Here is a 22,513-nt window from a genome sequence, read left to right as displayed (position 1 = left end):
TCTCCCCCTGTGTCATAGAGCAAACAGCTCAATGAGCAATGCTGGACCGCACACCACAAGGGCGAGTGCTTCCGAAGATATGCTGGGGAAAGAAAAAGGATTTGCTCTCTCTTTTTTCTAAAGTTATTGTTGATGGGGCAATCGCACCACCACCCTTACACATGAGCCATAACCTTTTAATCCAGGGAGAAGCAAATGCATATCCACTCATAACTTATATAAATCAATATAGTAGTAAGACGGCTATTATATATCTCTGGCCATGTGTAGGTGCCAAGCCGATTGTGCAGACAGTCAAAAAGGGCCCCAGATAACTCATAATACATTGAACCACAGCAGCTCTGAAGATACATATAGATAGAAATACATATTATTTGCTGTTCCACGCTATAGTTTGATTTACATCTCAACTTTTGTCAAGTTTCTTAAATTTTGGGAACTTAACCTTTTACACAGCTGCATCAAGCTTCCAAAAAGGCTGGGGAATGAAGCAGTCATGGTTACGCCCCCGAGATAAACATGCTCATTCATGTTAGAGAGCAGTGATGAGAACAGGATTGAGAGATTAGATTAAAAAAAAAAAAAAAACACACATGGTGGGGGAGCTAGGGTTGGTTTAAAGAAAGCCACAGAGAAACTTTGCTGGGGGGGGAGGGGGGGTATACAAATGTTATAAATAAAATATGCTCATCTACCCTAAAGCGATAGAAAAACTGGAGGAAGAAAACACACTGGGCAATTGGATGGGCCAACCGACCTTCCATCTGCCATCATTTACTAATGCTGGTTTCCCTAACTCAGTAAGTGCCCTTCGTTTATATTCTACTGCTGTACTTCTACACCACCTTCCTCCGTGGTAGACCCAAAGCAGCTCACCACTACAATACTACTACATTTGTGAACTCTTATTATTTCGATGCCTTTAATTTGGCCAACCTTTCACATAGCATTAAAGCGCCTCAGTTTGGAAGGGAATAGTACCATTATCTTGGACCACAGAAGGATTCTCGGGGCAGAAATGAAATCCTCCTTGGAACAGCAGAATACAGGAAGCCAAAACAACGGTGCAGAGCACAATGAGTTCCTAAGGCATAAGGCAGTAAGACCCCTTTAAATGAAATCTTCTCTTTTCTGTACCTCGTCGGCAAACTGAACAGGTTTCCTGCAAAGCTAAGAGGGATTTTGCAGTTTTGCCAAAAGTAAAGATGTTCCAAACTAGAGGTGGACGTGTTGGGGAAAAGATCTGTAAAACAGAAGAGCCAACTGAGCTGAGGCTACCTTGCTCACACATGCACAAGGCTGAGATTTGGCCTTTCATCCCTCCTCAGAACCAAGTCGCGCCTCTGAAGAGCAAGCTAAACATGCGCCCGACCAGCAAGGGCCCCCAAAAGCTGCTCTTTGGCGCTCTCATTTTCCCAGGCCCTGAGTCACATGGACGGTAAGCTGTTTCCCGCTAGAGCCCAGAGTGGGGATCTGAAAGAGAAGAAAGCTTAAAACTGACGAGTCGTTCGGACATACCTTTTTGGTGGGTGTTTGGTTCTTCATGATCAAGGATATTGTTTTATCAAGCACTCCTGATTGTGCAGCTGCAGAAAAAGAAATAGGGTTACAGCACGGCAGTTTTATAATCTCAAGGCTTCAAGCACTGAAATTGATTTACACTGCTTATCAATCAGCAAATGGCTTGTGTGCGATGTTCATAGATTTTAGATGATTTAAAACCAAACAAGCTAATTTTTCCCAGCCTTCCCAAAGAGGAAAAGGCATAAGGCCGTTCTGTGTCTCTGGGAAAGATGGTTCTGTGCACGTAATTTATCATCAGGGCTAGGAAGCCACAGCGTTATCTGGCAGCAGGGCCTTTCCTATTTATCCCCAGCCTACTTAATGCCTTACTCCCTTCACTGCAGAAAGGGACCAAGGAGATTTTTGTGGCTGGACATGGAGACCGGCCTCAGTGAGAGATAAGGTCTCTGCCTCACAAATGCTGCAGCACTGCTGGTGCCCTGGCACACCCGAACATTTTAAAAAGACATTCACGGAAGCAAAACAAAGAGGATCGCAGGCAGAATATAAAGTGCTGGAGGTTCAATCAGACCCCTGAACCTGCAAAGGAAGGCAGCCTCATGAAAGGCTCCAAGTGAGAAAATCTTCTCCTGTCACCCACTGCGGGACACCACAGCACTGGTGGCTGTCTCAGTGGATGTACCACCCGGTTCACAGTAGCCCATAAGCTGGGGCTGCAGGGCACTTGCAGAGCACTCCTGACCTTTCATAGGTCAGGCCAGTTAGGTTGGGTTTGTTTTCAAAAGGTCCATAAAGCACAACTGAGAAGTAAATCTAAAGAAACCACACAAAATCAACCTAGTGAAACAACTCTGATAACCGGGCTTGAAATGCACCATGCTACATCACCGCTCACATCTGCCAACATCCTCCGTAATGTTTTTAAAGCAGGCAGGCACTTGCAAGAATGTCCTCAAGTGACCTTCTCAGACTCAGGCAGAATTCCTGTTCCCTACCCCCTAGCCATGCCTAGAAATGTTCTGCACTGGGGTGACACACAGGGCAAAGTATGTGACAGTCAGGCTTCCCTGGCACCTCTTGCTACACTTTTTTTTTTTTTTGTATTAAGCTCACTAAGCCCAGATACAGTCTCTCAATTATTCAATTGCTTTACAGTGCAGCAGCTGACCAGCAGTACAATGCCTATGTTTTAGCTTTATGGAAACTGTATACGTTTTACACAGCATGGGGTTTGGTTTTTTTTGCATAGTTAAAACATAGCATACTAGTTTTTTTAAAAGAATCTATTCTGTAGTTTAAGGTTTTTGGGGGGTTTTGTTTTTTTTTTTACCAAACAGTGCAACTTAGGCTATATTCTTTTGAATAATTTTAAAACCTGTTATAATTTAGACACAGCAGGTTACGATTTTTAAGTTATCTGGCTACTTGTAATTTAGGCGAGTAAATTCAGCAGGACATTTATCCCACTGATTATCTGGCTAAGTTTATATTGGCCTCTATTTGTGCATATTCATGTTTCATCTGCCCATTTTCTGGGGGTTTTTTTTTTGGTTTGGCTTTTTTTTTTTTTTTTTTTACACTTGCAAGCTCACTGCATTGGGAGTTAACTTTTTCTTTTTTTTTTTTAGGGCATGAGTAAAGTAAATGTATGCTAAAGTTCAAGGCACATCTTGAACTCATGTCTTATCACACTTTCAGCTCTCAGCTGTGCTCTCCTCAGGGCAGCTCCTGTTACTCTGCCTCCGGGCATTAACCCTGTCAGCACCAGCTGCTAGTGTTGTAGACAACTGTACTTTTGAAAGCAGCCACCTGCAGTTTAAAGTCAGTAACAAATAAGGAGGTTTTAAAGGGAAAGGGTAGAAAAATGACGACATTGACAGCTGAAACCCTTGTTCTGCCACAGGTATCCTGTAACTGGACCAAGAGAGAATGTTGCAGTGTCTCACAGGTCTTACAACATCTACAGAGGAGGTCTGTGGGGTCTCAAAAACTCAAGTGGTACTACAATATCCTCTACAAAAGATTTCAGTTTAAAAAAAAACAAACCAACCAACCACTATTACTCTGGCTTTTGGAATTCCCTCCTTGCTCGGCCAGTAATGTTTTTGTATTTATGCAACACTGGTTCATACATCTCAAATGGCGATATGCAGCCCTGGATTAATTAAAGCAAAGTAAGCGCGAGCATATGGAGCAAGGGAAGGCTGGCACCACAAAATGCTGAGAATTTGCATTGTTTTCTGTTACCCCCCTAGTTATAAGTAATTTGTTTATATTGCTTACTGCTATTTAGTGTTAAATAAAATTTTTAAAAGTTTATATTCAATGTAGTTGTGGGGTCTGGCCTGGAAGAAAACTGAATTTTTTAATCTCTAATTTCGCCTTCAGCACTCATTGAGTCTTTATGCTTGTCACTTGGCCTTAATCCGGTCCTGGCAATATGTACCAGCAACTTGATATTTAGAAGTTTAACATGCCAGTGACATTCCAAGAGTTCAATTTAGGGTTCTAAATGAGTTTCCCATGGAAAGCTTGTTTAACATAAAATGTAACGTGGAGAATCAAACTGGACCACAAGATGTAATGTGTGAATTATTATTATAAATTGGCTGATTTGTACACCACTTTGGACAACTCATTCTCCGACTTTAAAATAAAAGTCAATCAATAAATGCTGGGGCAGCAGGTCTGGATCAGTCTGCAGTCTTCTATTTATTCAGACCACCAAATTTTCCTCACGCAGCAGAAGTTTGTGATATGGAACCCAAACCACATTCACAAGAGCCGTTAGAAGGCCCTGACAATTTGTTTGCATGGTGGGTGATTTTGTTTATGGTTTGTTTGTTTTTTATCCGTCCTCCTGAATGTTAACATTTGTGCTCTTATTTGGGGAGGGGAGGGGGGGGGGGGGTAGGAAAAAAAAAAATTGCCAGGAAAAAAAAAAAAAGAGTTCTGAACAGAAAATTAACAAACCCCCCCCTTGTTCAGGCAGGCCCTGATCAGCATAATGCTGCCATGCTATGGTCTGGGATTGAGCTGTACAGTGGGATTCTGCAAATATTCCCGTACAAAATTCATCTTTCCTCTAACCGCTCCTTCTCCAGCAGGGAGTGGGGTAGTTAAGGCTCATTGAGGAATGAGACCCTAAACCTACATCTTAAAAAATCCACGTTTACTTACTGACAGGCCCATACAACGCAGTACGCTCAGCTGAGCGCGCTGTTTAACCCGCGGTTGGACGCGGGTTTTGGATACGTGTCCACAACCCCTTATTCCATAAGGGGATAAGCGCTTCCAAAATGAGCATCCAACCCCCTCTTCCCCCTCCCCCCCCCCCGCGAAACTAATAGCGCTCGTCAGAGCAGCCCATAAAAGTGTGCAGAAAAGCAGAAAATACTGCTTTTCTGTAGATTCTCTGACCTAATGTCATGGTGATATTAAGTCGAAGGAACCAAAAGGTTTAAAAAAAACAAACAAACAAATAAATAAAGTGTGCCAGTGGTCAGGTAAGGAAAAGGGATGTTCAATTAATGAGCGTCTGTTTTCCTAACCCACTGGCAGCCACCTCTCCTGGGCACCCGTTGCCGAGGAGGTGCTAGGGGTGCACATTTCTCCCTAGTGCCTCCTTGGCAGCGCGACCCCTCATTTAAGTATTCTGTCACGCACCCAGGGGAGGTGGCTGGGCGCGTTAGGAAAGCAGGCGCTCAACACTGAGCGGCCATTTTCCATGCTGCTTTATTAGGATTGGCCTGTGAGCTTTGCAGGCAAAATAATCCTTAAGATCTGCCTTACTCCTTCCTGCACGAGGGGTGGGGAAGCAAATCCAGGATTAGTTCCAAGGAAATCCAGTCCTGTCTGTGCTGGCAGTCGCAGTACCTCGTAAGGGGAAGCTGCACTTCTGAAGAAAAATCAGCCAGAGCAGCTTTTATCCACCAGAACCGCCAGCTGGTAAACAAGATAAAGATTTTTCACACGGTGGCAAAAGTACAGTTTGTACAGGCCGTCTGAGCACATGCGTCTCGTGGTCTGTAATATCCTCACACTTTACAGAGGAGGGAATCAGTACAGCACGTGAATGAGGCAGCTAATGACGGGAATGTACTATCAGAAGGGGAGACAGGCTAGACCACCACCCAAAAGATGGAAAATGTTATCTTGAAGAATCCCAAAAGCATCTGTGAGGCAAGAGAACAGGCCACTGCTGCAAACCTGTGATCTGCACCTCCCAAGCTGCTCAGTTCATTAGTTCTCCTCGCTCTTTCCCTCCCCCCCTCCTCATGTTTATACATCAAGATGCTGCACAGTAGCCACAGAATACAAAGCTTGGGCCAGGAGCTTTAGATTACCGAGGTCGCTGGACGAGGATGGTCCCACCTTCGGATAACATCTGGTGGAGAGGAAAAAAAAAAATCCCACCCCTACCACTTCATGCGCAGAACACACTTGGCCTTTCTAAAGGGCGTTAACTGCTGAAGTGAACAGAGCTGCCTCGAGTACATAACCCGGGTCTCATTTTACGCTCCGTCCAGAAAACATTACTTCTGGCATAACCCCCCACTAATACCGTTTCTTGGGATGGAGCTTAGAGCTTCTGTCATGGAAACTGAAATCTTGATCATCATAAAATCAGCGGAACTCCCCCTCCAGATATCTGCACTTCTCTCCCTCTTTTTATCAATTTTACCTGGATAAAAAGACGGCTTTATTACTCTTTTTACCCCCTCTTGCCTTTGCAGATCAGACATCACAATCAGCAGCTCAGAAGGGCTGCAGACATTTCTGAAGAATTATTTCTAAAAAGCACTTTGGGATCCTTTTTGGTGCTCTGCATAGGCAAAATATTTGTATATTTCCTGGCTTCTTTCTTTTCTAACTCTCCTTGTGCGTATTTGCTGAACCATTTCCAGCACTGGGCCCAGGACAGATCAGCACTCCTCATCTGTGCACGCTGGGACTTACAGACCCGACCCAGAATGGCAGAGGAAGTCCTGTTTCAGCTCCAGCACTTATAACACCTACAACAAATCACTACCAAGTGGAAAACCACCCCGAAAATAGGTTCCATTTACCTATAGCTGCAACCGTTTTGGATGTGGGGAGATTGGTGCAATCCCCAATGCCGAAGACATTGGGGTACTTCGTATGCTGGAGTGTTTCCTTGTTCACATCCACCCAGCCTGCGGCATCTGCCACCGGGCTGTTCACCAACACATCCGGCGGACCCATGGGGGGCGTGACGTGAAGCATTTCATACTGTGCATAAAAAAAAAAAAAAAAAAGATATCGAACAGTTTAGGAGACAAGCTGAACAACTAAGCATGCACCTGCCAATGCTGTTTTTGGCTCGTTCAAGACAGAGACAGACAGTGGTTTCCCTTTTGGCCTGTGCTCGTACAAAAGCATTCAGATCTGGCACAATGCATCAAACACAAATACTACAGCTTCTGTGGCATTTCACTGGATGCTAGTCCATAAGAACATAAGAAATTGCCATGCTGGGCAGACCAAGGGTCCATCAAGCCCAGCATCCTGTTTCCAACAGTGGCCAATCCAGGCCATAAGAACCTGGCAATTACCCAAACACTAAGAAGAACCCATGCTACTGATGCAATTAATAGCAGTGGCTATTCTCTAAGTATAATTGATTAATAACCATTAATGGACTTCTCCTCCAAGAACTTATCCAAACCTTTTTTGAACCCAGCTACACTAACTGCACTAACCACCTCCTCTGGCAACAAATTCCAGAGCTTTATCTTTTTTGAGATGCAGCGACCAGAATTGTACACAGTATTCAAGGTGTGGTCTCACCATGAAACGATATAGAGGCATTATGACATTTTCTGTTCTATTAACCATTCCCTTCCTAATAATTCCTAACATTGTTTGCTTTTTTGACTGCTGCAGCACACTGAGCCGACGATTCCTGTCCACTTCTGAATACTCTGAAGTAAATACAAGAGTTCCACTTAAATTGATCAGACAAGTCATCAAGAAAACGTAATAGCACTGAAAATAGCAGTAGAATTAGCTACAACTGCAGATGTGTGGGCAACTGCGATAGAAGCAGAAGAAAACGCCCCTTGCTGACCCACCAACGCTGTCCTCAGCGATACGGCTGCAGGCTGTATTTATATGTAATCGATAAGTAAGCCTGAACATGAAGAGGCAAAACCCAGCAATTCACAAATGTGCAAGTTCTCAACTTACAGCCCAAGATATCAATCTGTCATGTTTAAACACAAAAAGCTTAGTTTTGCAGTCATCAAATGGACAGAAAAAAAAAACAATGTGCACCAAAAAACTGAGCCAGTACTCTAAGTAAAGCAACCTTTTCGTTCATAAATTTGCTAAAAGTGCATAACTCAATAAGTGACTAGACATGGAGCTTTCAAACCTGTCCCATTAACCCCACAGCCAGTCGGGTTTTCAGGCTCTCCACAATGAATATGCAGGGATTAAATCTACATACATTGGATATCCAGTGTAGGCAAATTTCTCTGATGTCTATTTATTGTGGAGAAGCCGGAAAACCCAACTGGTTGGGCGATCCCCAAGGCGAAAACCAAATAACTTACTAACCTGAAACACTTTTGTTTCCCCAGGGTTGTCCAAGTTCTCAAACACAGCCTCCTGTTTGTCCGCTCGGACCTCAATGAGGTTCTGTCTGTAGTTGACAGTGATATTTCTGTCTTTAATGATCTCCAGCAGGGCATCAGCATACTTCTTCACACCAAAGATTGCTCCCAGGGAAGTGTTAAAAATTATATTGGCCTCCGATCGCTTTCCTGTCTGAAAAAGAAAAAAAAAACAAACAACACTTTCTCAGTACATTTTACACCCATCCAAACCTGCTACTTAGAAATCCACGGATTAAGAGGAGAAAACAATAGTACAGGAATGAAAGACTCACTTTGATAGTTTATCAGTCTCCCTGACTTGTCGGTATTTGAATAGCTAGAATATTTCTAAAAAAATTATTTAAAATCGATTTCCAAAGCGATGTACATAAATAAAACCAAATAAAACAATAAAATAAAATAAAATAAATGCAGCACAAAATATCCCAATACACTTAACCCCCCTACTCCAGTCCATAAAGCTGGTATTGCGACACACAGTCAGTAAGACTTCAGAAGCAGCTCTCACCCAGTACCTTTCGGAAGAAAGCCTCGGACAGGTACATAATCTTCTGAGGAGCTCCGGCGCACTTCACAGGGGTGTTGGGAAAGGTGAAGAGGGCGTTGCCTTTCTTGAAGTCTTGCATTGCCTTCCACGTCTTTTCTACAGTGTAGACTGAATAATTGGAGCCTATTTTGGGATATTTAAAGCCCTCAGGCAAACCTTTGATCTACAGTAAAATAAAAATGAAGGGGGAATAAGAAAAAAAAAAAAGAGAAAATTCTCATAAAATGCATGCTCCAAGTCAGTGAATTGTGGGGACATAAAGTGCAGAGGATGTCATGGTGTGGGGCCAGGAGTAAGCATCTCTCTTACCGGAAATTGTTTTCCGATCAGTAAAACCAATAATGACAGAGCGACAAGACAATGCTGCCGCTTACAAAATGTTCCAGATTTCTGTTGACGCTCTGGTTTCTTTTCTCATTAGAAGGTGCTTATACCCAAGCCGGGCTTTTTCACTCTTGCTAATTAATTACCATGCACTCTCCCTAGGGACTGGCATACACAGCTATACACTCATTAGACTGCCATAGAATTATCTCCCAGCAGCTTCCTATTTATTTACTTTTATTTGTGTGTTCCCTCTCTTACAGGGGAGTCCCGGCCAAGCTGCCAGGCCTGCTGGAGCGCAGATAAGCAGTCGGCATCCTATCTCGTTGGAAAGTGACCGTCCCAGTTTCAAGAACCTGAAAGGGCATCAAGTCCTAATCCATTAATTCAGCTTCTGTTTGTAAACTTTTTTTTATTTCATTTCATTTCACTTCCCAGACTTTACCCGACAGCCTGATGGTGCTGTAGCACAGGTGGGGCACTTTAACTGCACTCCTAAGCATCTCCTATTTCTCTTAATGGAATGAGCAATACTGAATTACCCTGTATACAGCTAGTGAGGGGGAGGGGGGGGGGAGGGAATGGTCCTGTAGTGGTAGAGTTGGGGGGAGGGGGGGCAGGAGGGCACAGGTCTTTTGTCTCACTGTAAGCTGACAGGCTTCACTGGCTCTGTGTGTAGGAGATGGCAAAGGTGTTTTGTCCAAGGCTGCCTTCCTCAGTCGCTCTGTGCTCAGTCATTTATTGTTAAGGTGGCACCAAACTGCGGCAGCGCAGAAGGGAGGGAGCGCAGGTCACTGGAGCTGGAAGGAGAGGAGCCCATGGAGAGTGGAGGCAGGTCAGAGCCTCTACGGGTCACTGAATCAGAGAGGGGTGTGGAACAGTACCCTGCCATTGCTACGGTGGCACAGGGCCTCACCCCAAATCTGAAAGCCGGCGGAGCAGCGGGCGAATCCGTTCCATCACTTCCGACGGAGCTCTGAGCCCGTGCCGAGAACGACTCCCGGGCTGCTGGCCGACAGGACTCAGAGTCCAAGAGGAACCGGGGCCGGCCCGCTGCTTCCAGGCACATAACCTGGGTTCCAATCCCAGGTCAGGTCGGCTGGGGATGTTTGTGCTCGCAGAGCCTCGGAGGCGAGCGCGTCGGTCGTCATGCAGCCGGATTTAGGGCCCTTGACTGTACCAGGAGCCCTGGTTCACGGCCTCCGTCCAGCCGAGGATTTGCTGCTGCAATGATTGGGCTTAAGTGATTTGGGAGGGGACACGAAAGAGAGGGAAACTTATCCCCAGGTAGCTGCGCATGAAGGCTCCTGGTGCTGGATCCCGGCCCTGGTCCCGGCAGAAGGGGGCGGGGATAGAGTAAGCAGAGCAAGGTCTTGGCTCTCTCCCTCAAAGGGTGGATATAACTGCACCGCTCGCCTGGAGCGGGGCAACTTACAGACCAACACAAAGCAGTTACGGCTAACCTGGCTTTAATTTTAAATACATTCCATGTTCACCAACATAAAGGCCTCAACCTGCAAATCTCGTTTTACCTTATTTCCCAGGGGAGAGGGGGAATAAATGGAAGAGTTAGGTTTCTATCAATCATTTGACTCTCCCCAGCCTGGGCAGTTCCGACAAGACACCACAAAAGGTGGGGCCGTGGAGCCAGTTCCCGACAGTCAAAACCCATAAACCTCACCATCTCTCAACTCCAGGAACAGTCAGCTCTCAGCACAAAGCATTCTGGGATTTGTAGTCCTGCATTTTGCACTCGCGCATTGAGAAAGCCGGGCTGCCTTGGCGTCCGACGCTGTGGAGCGCGCCAAGAGCTCTGCCAGTCAGCAGAGCCAGCCGCTAGCCGTACCTTTTCATACTGCAGCTTGATGCCAAGGGCTATGATCAAATACTTGTAAGAAATCTAGGAAATAAAAATACGTGCAGTTATTTTACAGCTCTTAATGGCACCTCAGAAATTCAACAAATACCTGCAATTTCCACTGCAAATGCCTCAGTTGTGCTTCACATAGTTTGTTTTTTTTTAAATTTGTAAAGATAATATTTATTGATTTGATTTATATTACTCCCTTCAGTTTATAAGGAATAGTCGCCTATAAGTAAAAGGGGTAATAAATGTATTCTGCCTTTATGTTGGACCAGTTAATAAAAGGGGGATGGCTGCTCTGTTCACCAAAATGACAAACCAAAACTTTTAGCTGGAAATGATCTTTTTGTTTTTATTAGGATTCTTAAAATGTTTTAGGATGTATTAAAGCTCTGGAAAAACCTTGCATGCTAATACACCAAACAGTGTGCATTTACTTACAGGCCGATACAGTAAGGAGCGGTAGGAAGAGGTGCGTTACGGCCGGGCGCACCCGCGTTTGCCGCACACACAGTTCGGATCACCTACCGCTCGATACTGTATTTAGATAGCTTGCAAATGCAAGCCGCGTCCAAGAAGCGTCCGTGAAGCATTAGGCCCGCACAATCCATTTTACTGTATAGAGCGCTATACAGCGCCTATACAGTATCCTGGGTGCGTTGGTACTTGTCATTTCAAATGACAGGTACCAGGGGGGATTGCGAGTCCTCTCCCCCCACCTCCCAAAGCAAGGCAGTGCGAAAATTAAAACAAAAGTGAATAAAGTGTAATAAGAGTAATAAAAGTAAACTTACTGCATGTGAATTTTCTTTGAACAGTCCTCTCTCTCTCTCCTCCCGAGGAGCGTACTGCGGCGTACTGCGGCGGCGAAAGCAGCAGGCTGGCGAAAGCGTATGGCGAAAGCGAATGAATGCACGCCCGTACGCGGCGGGAGCCAGCGGGCGTGCATTCATCCAGCGGAGGGAGCCGGCAGCGAAAGCAGCTTCCAGCAGCCCCTGCTGGTGGTGAATGAATGCACGCCTGTGCGTGCAATTTGGGAGCTGAAGGCGTGACGTCACGGCGTGTGACGCCGGCGTTCGCTAATGCACTGCCTTAGCGCCCAAATTGCATTCATTCACCTTTGCCGGCGGGGGCAGGGGAGCCAAAGCGGCTTCCAGCAGCTCCCGCCGGCGAAGGTGAATGAATGCAATTTGGGCGCTCAAGGCAGTACATTAGCGAACGCCGGTGTCACACGCCGTGATGCCAAACGTCGTGACGTCACGCCTTGAGTGACCAAATTGCACGCACAGGCGCACATTCATTCACCTTCGCCGGCGGAGGCTGCTGGAAGCCGCTTTCGCCGCCGGCTCCCTCCGCTTGGATGATTGAATGCACGCCCGCCAGCTCCCGCCGCGTACGGGCGTGCATTCATTCACTTTCGCCCGTATACTTTCGCCCGCTGCTTTCTCCGCCGGCTGCCCCCGGGAGGCAGGGGAGCCGCGGTGCGCGCCTCGGGAGGAGGAGGAGAGAGAGAGAGGACTGTTCAAAGAAAATTCACATGCAGTAAGTTTACTTTTATTACACTTTATTTACTTTTGTTTTAATGACATGTCAAGCCGATTTGCGCCCTGCGCCTTGCTTCGGGAGGTGGGGATTTTGACCGGAGCCTGCCTATTGCTGTCATACCACACTAACGCCAGGGTAAGGGTCCCGGGGAGTGAGGGGGTCGTTTGCCCATGACATTTCGTCTCTCTGACCCGACGCTCCACACTAACGCAGGGGTAAGGGTAGGCGGTAAGTTAGCAGGTTAAACGCGCAGCAAAACTACAGGTTAAAAAGGAGATAATCGGGGCGCACATTGCTGTATGGGAGGGAATAACTAATCGGAGCGTTTACATCTCATATACATGCTGCGGGCGGAAAGGGTTACTTGTTGATTTAAAGAAGCGGTAAGGATGAGTTTAAAGGGATAGTGAATCGCGGGTTGGACTTGCGCGGCCAAATTGTGTTAGAAGCGGGTTAGAAGCAGGGTAACTGCGGCCGCGCTTTACTGTATCGGCCTGTTAGTGTTTTAGGGTCAAAGAGCCATTTGTGAAGGTTTCCATGTTTGCCGTGCACTTCTGAAACGGCTCGGAGCATAAAACCCAAACAGGCAGCCGGAGCCCTGGCACCGGCGGGAGCGGATAAGGCCCAGCAGCGCGTTACCTCTTTGTCATGGTCTATGCGGATGCGATTCCTGTCAGGATCAAAGCCTTGAACCGGAGATTTAATCCACTTTACCCCGGAAGGGATCACGCTGGCTGTCGAGCGCACAGACGCTGAAAGTCGCTTGGCTCCGGCTCCGACCAGAGTCCAGAGGGGCTGGTAATAGTGTTTCTAAAAAGAAACAAGGAAGGAAGGACAGCGTAAAACTCGGTTTTGACAGCTAGTAGAGCAGCACTCGCATCTCATAAGGGGGGAGAAAGGTTACGAACGGTTAAAAACGGAGACATTTGAAGACGTAAGAGGCAACACTTGAATCTTGCCCACTCAAATAGTGGGAGAGCTTGAACCATTCCTGGGGGGTGTATAATACTGAAATGCACAAGGTTTTGGCAGCGATCCGAGGGACTTGTTTCAGGGTGAAGATAGCCAGTTTCTGGTTCCTCCCCGCCACCATGTAAATAATAAGGCATTAATGTGACAGACGCGCACTGCAGATTTTTCATATGACACTAAACAAAATAGGCCTCCCTAATTCTAATTAATCCCCCTCCACCAGTCATCGTCCCCTGCCATTTCTGTAGCCACTTAAGGCACTTCACGTTGCCCGATACACATGCCAAAGGTAAAGCGGGAGTTTTACCCCAAGAGGAGAGAGATAAGATGCCAAGATCTGGGGATCCTGATACCAGTGCCCGGGAGCAGAGACTGAGTGCTGGCAAAATTTTACTGAAACAAAAAAAAAAAATCCCTTCTGCTGTTCTCACATGTTTCTACTGGCAGAGAAAATCTGTTAAAAGAAAAAAAAAAAAAGGTTTCCTATTTATAAGGGTAAATCACAATGATGTATTTTATGGTTTATCTTTCTTCATGGTCAGTAGGGTTAAATTTAATTCCAAATGTCAATTAAGTGCAAATACCCCTGCTGGCATTCAGAGCTGGAAGGTGATATCCTACAACTTCAGAAGAAGAAAGGAACTTTCTAGAGAGCATTTTTCTTTCCTAATGGTTTGGCAGGAAAATGTCCATCCAATGTAAGAAACCCCTTCTGAGCCCAGATACCCTCCTCTCCCACTGAGCCCAGGAGAGAGTCCCCACTCCCAGCAGAGACCCTCCTCCTCCTCTGCCAAGCTAAAAGCTCGGATGGTGTTCTACGGTCTTGATTTGCAACTGATAAAGAGCTTCAAAATTATAGAGGAAAATAAATTAAAAAAAAGGTTCTCCATCTCAGAATATCCCATGGGAAAACATTTCAACCTAGCTGACCCTTCCTGGTAACAAGGTGTGGCAAAATGAGGATCCTTGTACCTGTCCAGATTTCTTATTTTAAAATGAGACCCTTGAGTTTCCCCAGCAAGACATCCTTTCCTTTGTAATCCCTGAACCAGCAGGCAGGTGGCAGCCTGACCCCCTCCTGGGCTCTGCAGTTTCTGGCGACCAGGATTAAGGGGCCGAGCGCACTGTTTAACCCGCAGTCAGACGTGGGATAAATAGGCGCTGATCCACCCCCTAATGCAATAGGGGGATTAGCGCCTATTTAACCCGCGTCCAACGTGGAGTGAATGAGATAGTGCTCATCACGTGCAAATGTATGCGAATGAGGCTATTACTCATTCACTCCGAATGCAAAAAGATAAATGTGCGTCTCAGACACACATTTATCACTCAGCTATTAACGCCTGCCTGGAGCAGGCGTTAATAGCTGAGCGCATTGAAAAGAAGAAGTACAGAAAAGCAGAAAACACTGCTTTTCTGTACTTCTTTTTTAAAGTAAAAAAAAAAAATAATAACTCAGCAGACCACCGCGTTATGAAGACCGAGGCCGGTGAACTCTGTGTCGGTTTTCATAACCGGCCGCCTGCCAGTAATGAAAATGGCTGCCAATAAACTCGGCGGCCATTTTTATTACTGGCAGACTGGCAGGCTATGAAAACCAAGGCAGAGTTCACCGGCGTCGGTCTTCATAACCGGCAGCTGTGGCCGGAAGGAGGTGCCATGGTCGTGCAAGCAACCCTAGCGCCTCCTTCCTAGCACGACCCCTCCCCTAATTTCCATATTGCATGGCACCCCCCCTTACGGGCGCCATGCATGCGTTAAAAAAAAGCAGGCGCTGAAACGTCAGCACCCGCTTTCGGCGCACATAATTGCGCATCGGCCCCTGAGTTAATCTGCTCTGTACCCCAGAACGAAGCTTGGAATGCATATTCTGCATTGCTGCTGGTCAGGAAACCAGTGCCCTGGACCCTCACTGGTTGCACAGTACCATCTCCAGTGTTGACAAGCCCAGAATTCACTAGAGGTTCTCAGTCTCGGACTGGGAGTGCAGAGAAGCCAGATCTGTGCTTAGGCCTTATACCCAGGTCACCGTTGAGAGGCCGAGGCCCGGCAGAATACTTCACGTCACCCCTGAAGCAGGCGAGGATTGCCCAAACACCGATAAATGGTGGGCATTTCTGGTTTTGTGAAAGTGAGAATACGAACAACAGTAAAGCTTTCAGCTTTGGGTGGATGGTGCAATCAGCAGGACATTTCAAACTTAAGCTAGGTTTCTAGTTGGGGATTCATGCTTAAGTCTGATCTGTGCCACCACTCAAAAACTCTGCTTCTTGCACATAAAAAAAAAAAAATGCAATCAAAGTAAGACTCACACTTGTAAATGTTTATACCACCACCTGTTTTTTCCCCTTGCTTAAGGCTTTGTGCCTGTCTGAGTGCTATTATACTAGTGAAAAACTAAACGATTTATTCACTAACCTGTTTTTGCTGCTATCGACTATATGGTTGGTGAGGGGATTTGGGGATATATTGTTTGTTTCTCAGGTAATTATTTAGAGCACACCTCAGCACCTTCAAATTTCAGGATTGCCTGGGCTGGGACGAAGTCTATTTACATATTTTCTTTTCAGCAGCTCCAGAGATTAATACTGTGTACAAAAACTTAAAATTCTGCAAAGTTCTGCATACTTTATATTTTTCAGAACACCACAATTTACATGATAGTCTTTAAGTAATTACATTTTAAATTAATACAGAAAACAAGTTATTACTTAGAGATGCAGAATTTTAAATATTTTGAGCAGAATTTCCCTAGACATTCACTGTAAGAGTGTCCCTTCCACTCGCTCTCCCTACTCCCCTGGCCACTTTGCCCTCTCAGGCCCCAACTCCTCCACCTGCCAGCATCTCTCCCCTTCACCTCTAGGCTCAACCTCTTCCACTCTATCGCCAGTCCCAGAGTTTGACCCCGTTCTCAGTACTGCCCCTCACACAGGCTCCCTCTGCCCCCCCCCCCTCTAGTGCACATACACACATCCCCTCATACAGGCTCCCTCACTCACACATACACATCCCCTCATACAGGGTCCCTCTCTCTTGCATAAACACCCACACAGGCTAACTATGTCTCTCTCTCACACACACCCCTTCACACAGGTTCTCTCACATACACACAATCCCTTTTTCCATATACACCAGCTCCCAATCTCTCACACGCATACACACTCCTTCACAATCTCCTCATATAGGCTCCCCTCTCTCTGGTACCCACACCCAAGCACCCCCCCCCTGCTCTCTCTCACACCCCCCTCCCACCCCTCTACACCCACTCCCTCTCACCAGGGCCTTCATCTTTGCTGCAAACAGCGTGCGCTCCATTCATGGCATGTCAGGGACTCCTCTGCCATTTTTCTGCACAGAATTTGGAAATTCTGCACCGGGGGGGGGGGGGGGGGGGGGGAGAGAAGGGAAATGCTGTGCAGAATTTCTCCCAGGACTAATACTTGTATAAGCTAGGGAGAGGGTGAAGAGATAGGAGATACAGAGTGTTACCAGAAATTAAAAGTTTTTAGCCACTGCTGGGAAGGCCCGCATAAGATGGGGGTGAGGCAGGGCCCCCCACTCACACAAATTCAGTTCTAGCTACAACCCTGGTCTATAGGTTCATTTCTAGGCACTTTGTGGGTGAGGTCTCAGTGTCCCTGGAAACCACCAGGGGCTGTTGCACAGATGAGCCTGGGCAGTACTTGGCAGGACCCTCAGGGTTAACCCCAAGTGAGTATTAGGTGAAGCCCGAAGGCATCCCATAACATTGGGTTTAAAGTAACATACTGGGATAATATCAGCAGATATGCTGTTTACTTTTTGTTCCCTTCATTTCTAGCTAACAAAAGACTTTTAATTTTGCTTAGTGTTTAAAAGGTATCTGCAGCGCGATTTATTAAAAGTTAAAACAAATTCTCAGCAAAATATCTGAGGTCCCACCAGTCTCCAAAACACAGGCACTTAATCTATAGGAGGAATAGCAGATTCCTGCCCATGCAACCAACCTGCTGGCACAGGGAAGAGTCAGTACAGGATCTGGGAAGCAACAGCTGCTGCAGATGTGCAGGTGTAGAGGAAGGAGAAGGCAAGATAAGTAACAGGGTTCACTGGACACAGCATCAAATCCCTCCCAATATTACACTGACACCAAGTGGCTCTGACTGCATAAGAGCTAGGAACCACAATAGGGACAGCGTGCTAGAGAATAACCACGAGGAGAAGAGCAAAAGGGTGCAACTGTATTAAGGGATAAAGTGACCACCTCAATACCAGGCTCTCAGTTAGAATAACCACTGGCCACTAAAGCTAGCAAAACCTCCCACAGGTGCACATTCCAGCAGAGAGCCTGACTTCACTTCAGATATTTAGGCTGCAATTTCAGGCAGAGATTGCCACTGGAGAAGTGCAGGGCAGACATCTGCCTCATGCAGTGAAGAAAGATACTGATCCGTCACAGACATCAGCGGCACAGCCTCGGCTTCCCACCCACACATTGCGTTACTGATCAGCAAGTGAAGGGGCAACTAGAGAGGTCCTGGAGATGGCTCCAACACATTCATGGTTTACCTCGCTGGGTTCAATGATCACCACGTTTTCAGCTCCCACTTTCCTCTTCATCCGAGCCCCCATTGTGATTCCAGCCGAGCCACCTCCTACCACCACCACCTCATAGTAGTCCTTTGCACAGCAGCTGCTGCTGGTGTGTAGCTTGTGGTAACCCCCGTGCTGCGCTCCTGGCCAGAGTAAGCATGCACAGTGACGGACGCAGGAGGCCGACGGCATGACCCTGAGACTCGACATCGTCGCCACGTGGATATCTGCTGGGAGGAGAAAACACGAAAATCCATCAGTGGCCAACAGGAGCTCAGAAACAAAGTCTCTCTCCTAGTCTGCTAAGATTTTGGGACCAAGAGATTAGTCGCTGGGTGGCATCTCTCCTCTACCTTCTGTACAATCACTGCTATCAGAATATGCTGAGAAGATGGAGCACTCAGAGCCACGTGAAGCACAGGGCAAAAGCAATCCGGGACTCAGAGCCGTAACCAGGCAAATTGCCACCTATGGTCAAATGAAACATTGCGCCCTCACCCATTACAGAACACATGACCCCAGAGTTGGGAGACTTAGATGTTTCTACAGCAGCATTGCAAGGGTATTCAGGTTTGCCTGAAGCAAACATTACAGCCTTGCACCCGCCTTCCAACCTGTCACACCCTCCATGTACACAATTTAAAGTTACATATTTATAACCACGGATTTTACATGAAAAAGGATATTCCAAGTACAGTCTTCTGAGGTAAAATATCACTTACAATATGTATATTATATTTACATGCACTCCTGTGATGCAAGCCAGAAAACTCTGCAAAAAAGCAAACACACAAACTTGGAACTCATATGGTATTAATCATACTGTAAAGCACCATGGGCATGGCCTTCAGAAAAACAGAATTACAATACAATAAACTTTCTATATCAATATAGCACTAACTACCAGCATTCAAAGAGCAAGAACTCCCTATGAAAAGGCAATACTGCAAATATAAGGAAAACAGAACAAGCCAAGTTACTAATACACCCCTACACAGAAACCTCACCTCAGTCACACATGCAGGACATACAGACCTTCCAAAACAATCTTTTGTCAGCTGTTTTTTAAATATTTAAGTATTGTTTTTAATATTATGATTATGTATTTTATTATATTTCTTGATTTTATTTGATGTTTGAGGAATGGTGATGTTTCTGTTTTTCCACTATGCACTGCATAGTGTATCTGGCTTCTTGCAGTTTCCAGTTCAGTTTTTGTCTGCGTATTTGTATTTCTACTTTACGGTTGCTCTGTTCTGTATTTGGTGAGAGTCTGTTTATCTTCTGCATGTGTGACTGAGGTGAGGTATTCTCCTAATAGGAAGTGTATTAGTGTTTTAGGGCTTTTGGAGGATTAAGCCCACATGTTACAATAGGTCTAATTCTATATGGGTTCCAAGTGTCTTTTTTGCAGAGATTTCTAATTGACATCACAGTGCATGTAAATATAATATAATGTGACAGTTTTCACATAAAATATTATAAACGCATAACTCTTAACTATGATGTGGAAAGGTCTGGGGGTGGGGGTGAAGGGTGCGTTGTGCAAGGTTATAAGATTTGCCTAGGGCACTTAATACCATTGCACTAGTCATGCAATCCGAAGCAGGGGGTGAATACCTGGGGTTGAGGGAAGTGTCAGTTTTTAAAGTTTGTGTTGCTGGAGGGAGCTGGGCTTTTTTTTTTTTTTTTGTCAGCCTGGACAGAGACTGAAAGAATTGGTGGGGGGGGGGGGGCAGCAGAGTATTCGTTTACACAGCACTGCAAAAGAGCTAGCACTGGTCCTGCTTCTGCTGGTAAAACACTGATCCCAGACCTGCCTTTGAGAATTATCCTGACTGAGCAGTAGATGCTTTAGGCAAATGCTCCCCCTTGTGGCAGAATGGTGCCCCTGCCGCGTGTGCTTTTTCTGCTATGGAGGACTAATGCCCATTGCCAGCCATGGGATTTCACGACAGTCACATGCGACTCTCAGCTGATCCACCTACCTGATATTTAAAAGCCTCCCTTGGTACGGCACTGATAAAAGCTTCACCATCCCTTAACAGCTTTGCTTTTTGTCTACAGCTCACAGGCAACCCCTGCCCGTCACGTGGTCACCTTTGACTTTGAAATTGTGTGTATTTTGAGCCGCCAACGAATTGGACTCTCCTCGAAGATATTTCTTTGTTGTTTCTTATGGACTAATTGTTGCGTGGATGGTGTTGCACTTTAACATGCTGGTGCACCTTTCACTTTTGGTAGCACCACATTTTTTTAAATTGCTTGAAAATGGGGGGGGGGGGAATCTACAAGCTTGCGTGTGCAAAACTCCTAACTGCCTTCACGAAAGCCCCTAGAGAACCGGTTTGCTGTTTTACTTTTCCTTAGACTGCCCTGTGATTATCACTCTCCGGTCACACTCGTGTGAGCCAGCAGACGATGGATCAATCAGGGTTGCCAGCTCAAGAAGTTGTGTTTAGAGGGGTTTTCTCTCCAACCGTCTTCCAGATTTTTACTGAGCACCACATGTTACCTATGGATAGATGTTTGGGTTTTTTTCCCCTGTCACTATTTCATGCACAACTGGACTTACTATGCCCAGATTCGGCCCTTAATGCGCCCAGCCCGAGGCTCCGGCGCGTGGCATGAAGTTAGTTTTATGGTCGCTCCCCCGCTTATCGCTTCAACGTTAATAACTCGGGCCTTCAAGTCTGCACAGCCGCGGCCACTCCAAACTGCCCTTCCCCATACTGGAGAAGCTGCGGGCGCGCGGTATTTGGGCCTCTTTAACCAGAAGCGCCAGCACCGGACGCTCGCCGCCTTTTCTCCAGGAAAATGACCGCTTTCCGCTTTCTTTTGCGGTTGATGCGGTCGCACTTTGCAGCCCGCCCTGCTCCTCAGACCGAGGAGTCTTGCTTGCATCTTCTTACTATCATTGCATCGGATTAAATGGGGGGGGGGGGGGGGGAAGGCAGCAAAATGCTCGAGAGTTGTCCTTGTAAACCCAGACCAACGCATTTCAAGTGGGCCCAGGAGGAAGCTCCAGGTTCCCTTTTCACCATTTCCCCTTCCCGCTGAAAGCTCCTCGGGCAGGGTTTTCATTTTGTACTAACCCAGCAGTCTTGTCACGATGCACTTTTTCTTTTTAACCCCTTCACCTTCCAGAGCCCTGTATCCAAGCGATAAAGGCTCACGTTGCACCTTTACCTTCCAGAGCTGGCTTTAAAATCCGATCACCTTAACAGTTCAAGGAACCCGTACCAGGCCCAACATCTGGATCAAGCAGCAGTTCAGGCATTTAGAGCACCTGCTCGCCTCTGGTTTAGGCTCCATTCCCCTGAGCCAAGCCCCACCGCCTCTCTTGCAGGAAATGGCTCCGCTTTTTCAAAACCTCCCCAGCCAGCTTTCCCCGGACCGCTCAGCTGCGGTTTAAAAGGGATTTCCGCTCAGTTACCTGCTTGCTGCTTTTTTTTTTTTTTCTTTCTGTGTGTTGCAATCCCCGCTCCATTCTCCCTTTATATTCCATTTCTTACTGCCCCCTTTTTGCACCTTGCTAGCTTCCTTTCCTAGTGCTAGATACCATTACAGTAGGCACCACGGATCTTCTGCGGCTTTGCACCGGCCCTGCCCTTTCCCCTAAGAAGTGTTCATTCCTCCTCCTCACCAACTCATCGTCCACACAGCAGAGGGCTAACCTCGATTCACTGCCCGAATCTGCCACTAGATGTCGCTGTCCCCTCAATACTTATGCACTTCAGGTCGCCTCCAATTAATGTTGGACAGGAATTCCCCCAACAGGTAGAAACATCCTGGGCTAGTAGCCATCTTCTGAACAAACTCTCAAACCATTACATAGAACTTTTAAAGGCGTACCTTGCCCCAATTCCAATATAATCCCTCCAAATTAGTGTCCTCCATCAGCAACCTCTTTAAGACTGCACATAATACAAAGGCACCCTGGATCCGTCTCGCATCCTCGTGCCCATCTTCTCACTCCTAAATAAATCTATCTGAACATGTTAGAGAGGTGAAAGGCCGCAGCCTTATTACAATAAAGTACCCGAGCTAAACAGCAATCATTATTCATAACCTGCAGTAATCTGAGCAGTGTACTAGCCCTGACAACCCAGCAAGCTAACACTACCCCCAGGTCACTTGTCTGCAGGCCCCTGCCACCCCCGCAGGGCTGTACAGAGACCCCACAGCCCATTGCAACCCCAAGAGACTGCAGGTCACACAAAAAGTTTTCATTTCCTGCTTGGGCACCCTGCCCACTGCGACAAATACCAGGGAAACCAAAAGAAACAACAGATTGCACCCAACAATAGCAGTGCAACAAAGAGAGGGGGTCGCCCCCAATGTAAACCAAAATCTGGGGGAAGGAGTCAGACTCAAAGCAGGGTCCTCGCGTGCCGGGGCCAGCCAGAAGCTATGATGGCTTGTTGCCCTGGAGATGCATGAGGAGCCCGGGGAAAGAGGTAGGACGTTTTGTTTTAATTTCCACCCACTGGGGAACAGCTGATAAAACGGGATACTCAG

At 46.5% G+C, this 22,513-nt stretch overlaps 1 protein-coding gene across 2 annotated transcripts in view; it reads right to left on the bottom strand.

Moving 5' to 3' along the window:
• The window catches only part of SQOR (sulfide quinone oxidoreductase), a 48,521-nt gene that overhangs the window by 7,203 nt on the left and 18,805 nt on the right, over positions 1–22,513 (bottom strand). The window contains exons 2-8 of one of the 2 annotated variants that reach the window (XM_029575354.1): positions 17,969–18,222; positions 13,085–13,255; positions 10,883–10,936; positions 8,681–8,875; positions 8,107–8,316; positions 6,594–6,777; positions 1,519–1,586 (exon numbers count right to left, since the gene is read on the bottom strand). In XM_029575354.1, the coding sequence (XP_029431214.1) occupies positions 1,519–1,586; positions 6,594–6,777; positions 8,107–8,316; positions 8,681–8,875; positions 10,883–10,936; positions 13,085–13,255; positions 17,969–18,202 (1,116 nt within the window). In that variant the 5' untranslated portion in view covers positions 18,203–18,222. The remainder of the gene's footprint in view (positions 1–1,518; positions 1,587–6,593; positions 6,778–8,106; positions 8,317–8,680; positions 8,876–10,882; positions 10,937–13,084; positions 13,256–17,968; positions 18,223–22,513) is intronic. The other variant, XM_029575355.1, reaches the window with a different exon arrangement.

The sequence above is a fragment of the Rhinatrema bivittatum genome, chromosome 13, assembly GCF_901001135.1.
Source record: "Rhinatrema bivittatum chromosome 13, aRhiBiv1.1, whole genome shotgun sequence".
NCBI classification, from domain to species: Eukaryota; Metazoa; Chordata; class Amphibia; order Gymnophiona; family Rhinatrematidae; genus Rhinatrema; species Rhinatrema bivittatum.
Note: the sequence above shows the minus strand (reverse complement) of the source record. Positions and strands in the feature narration are given on the sequence as shown.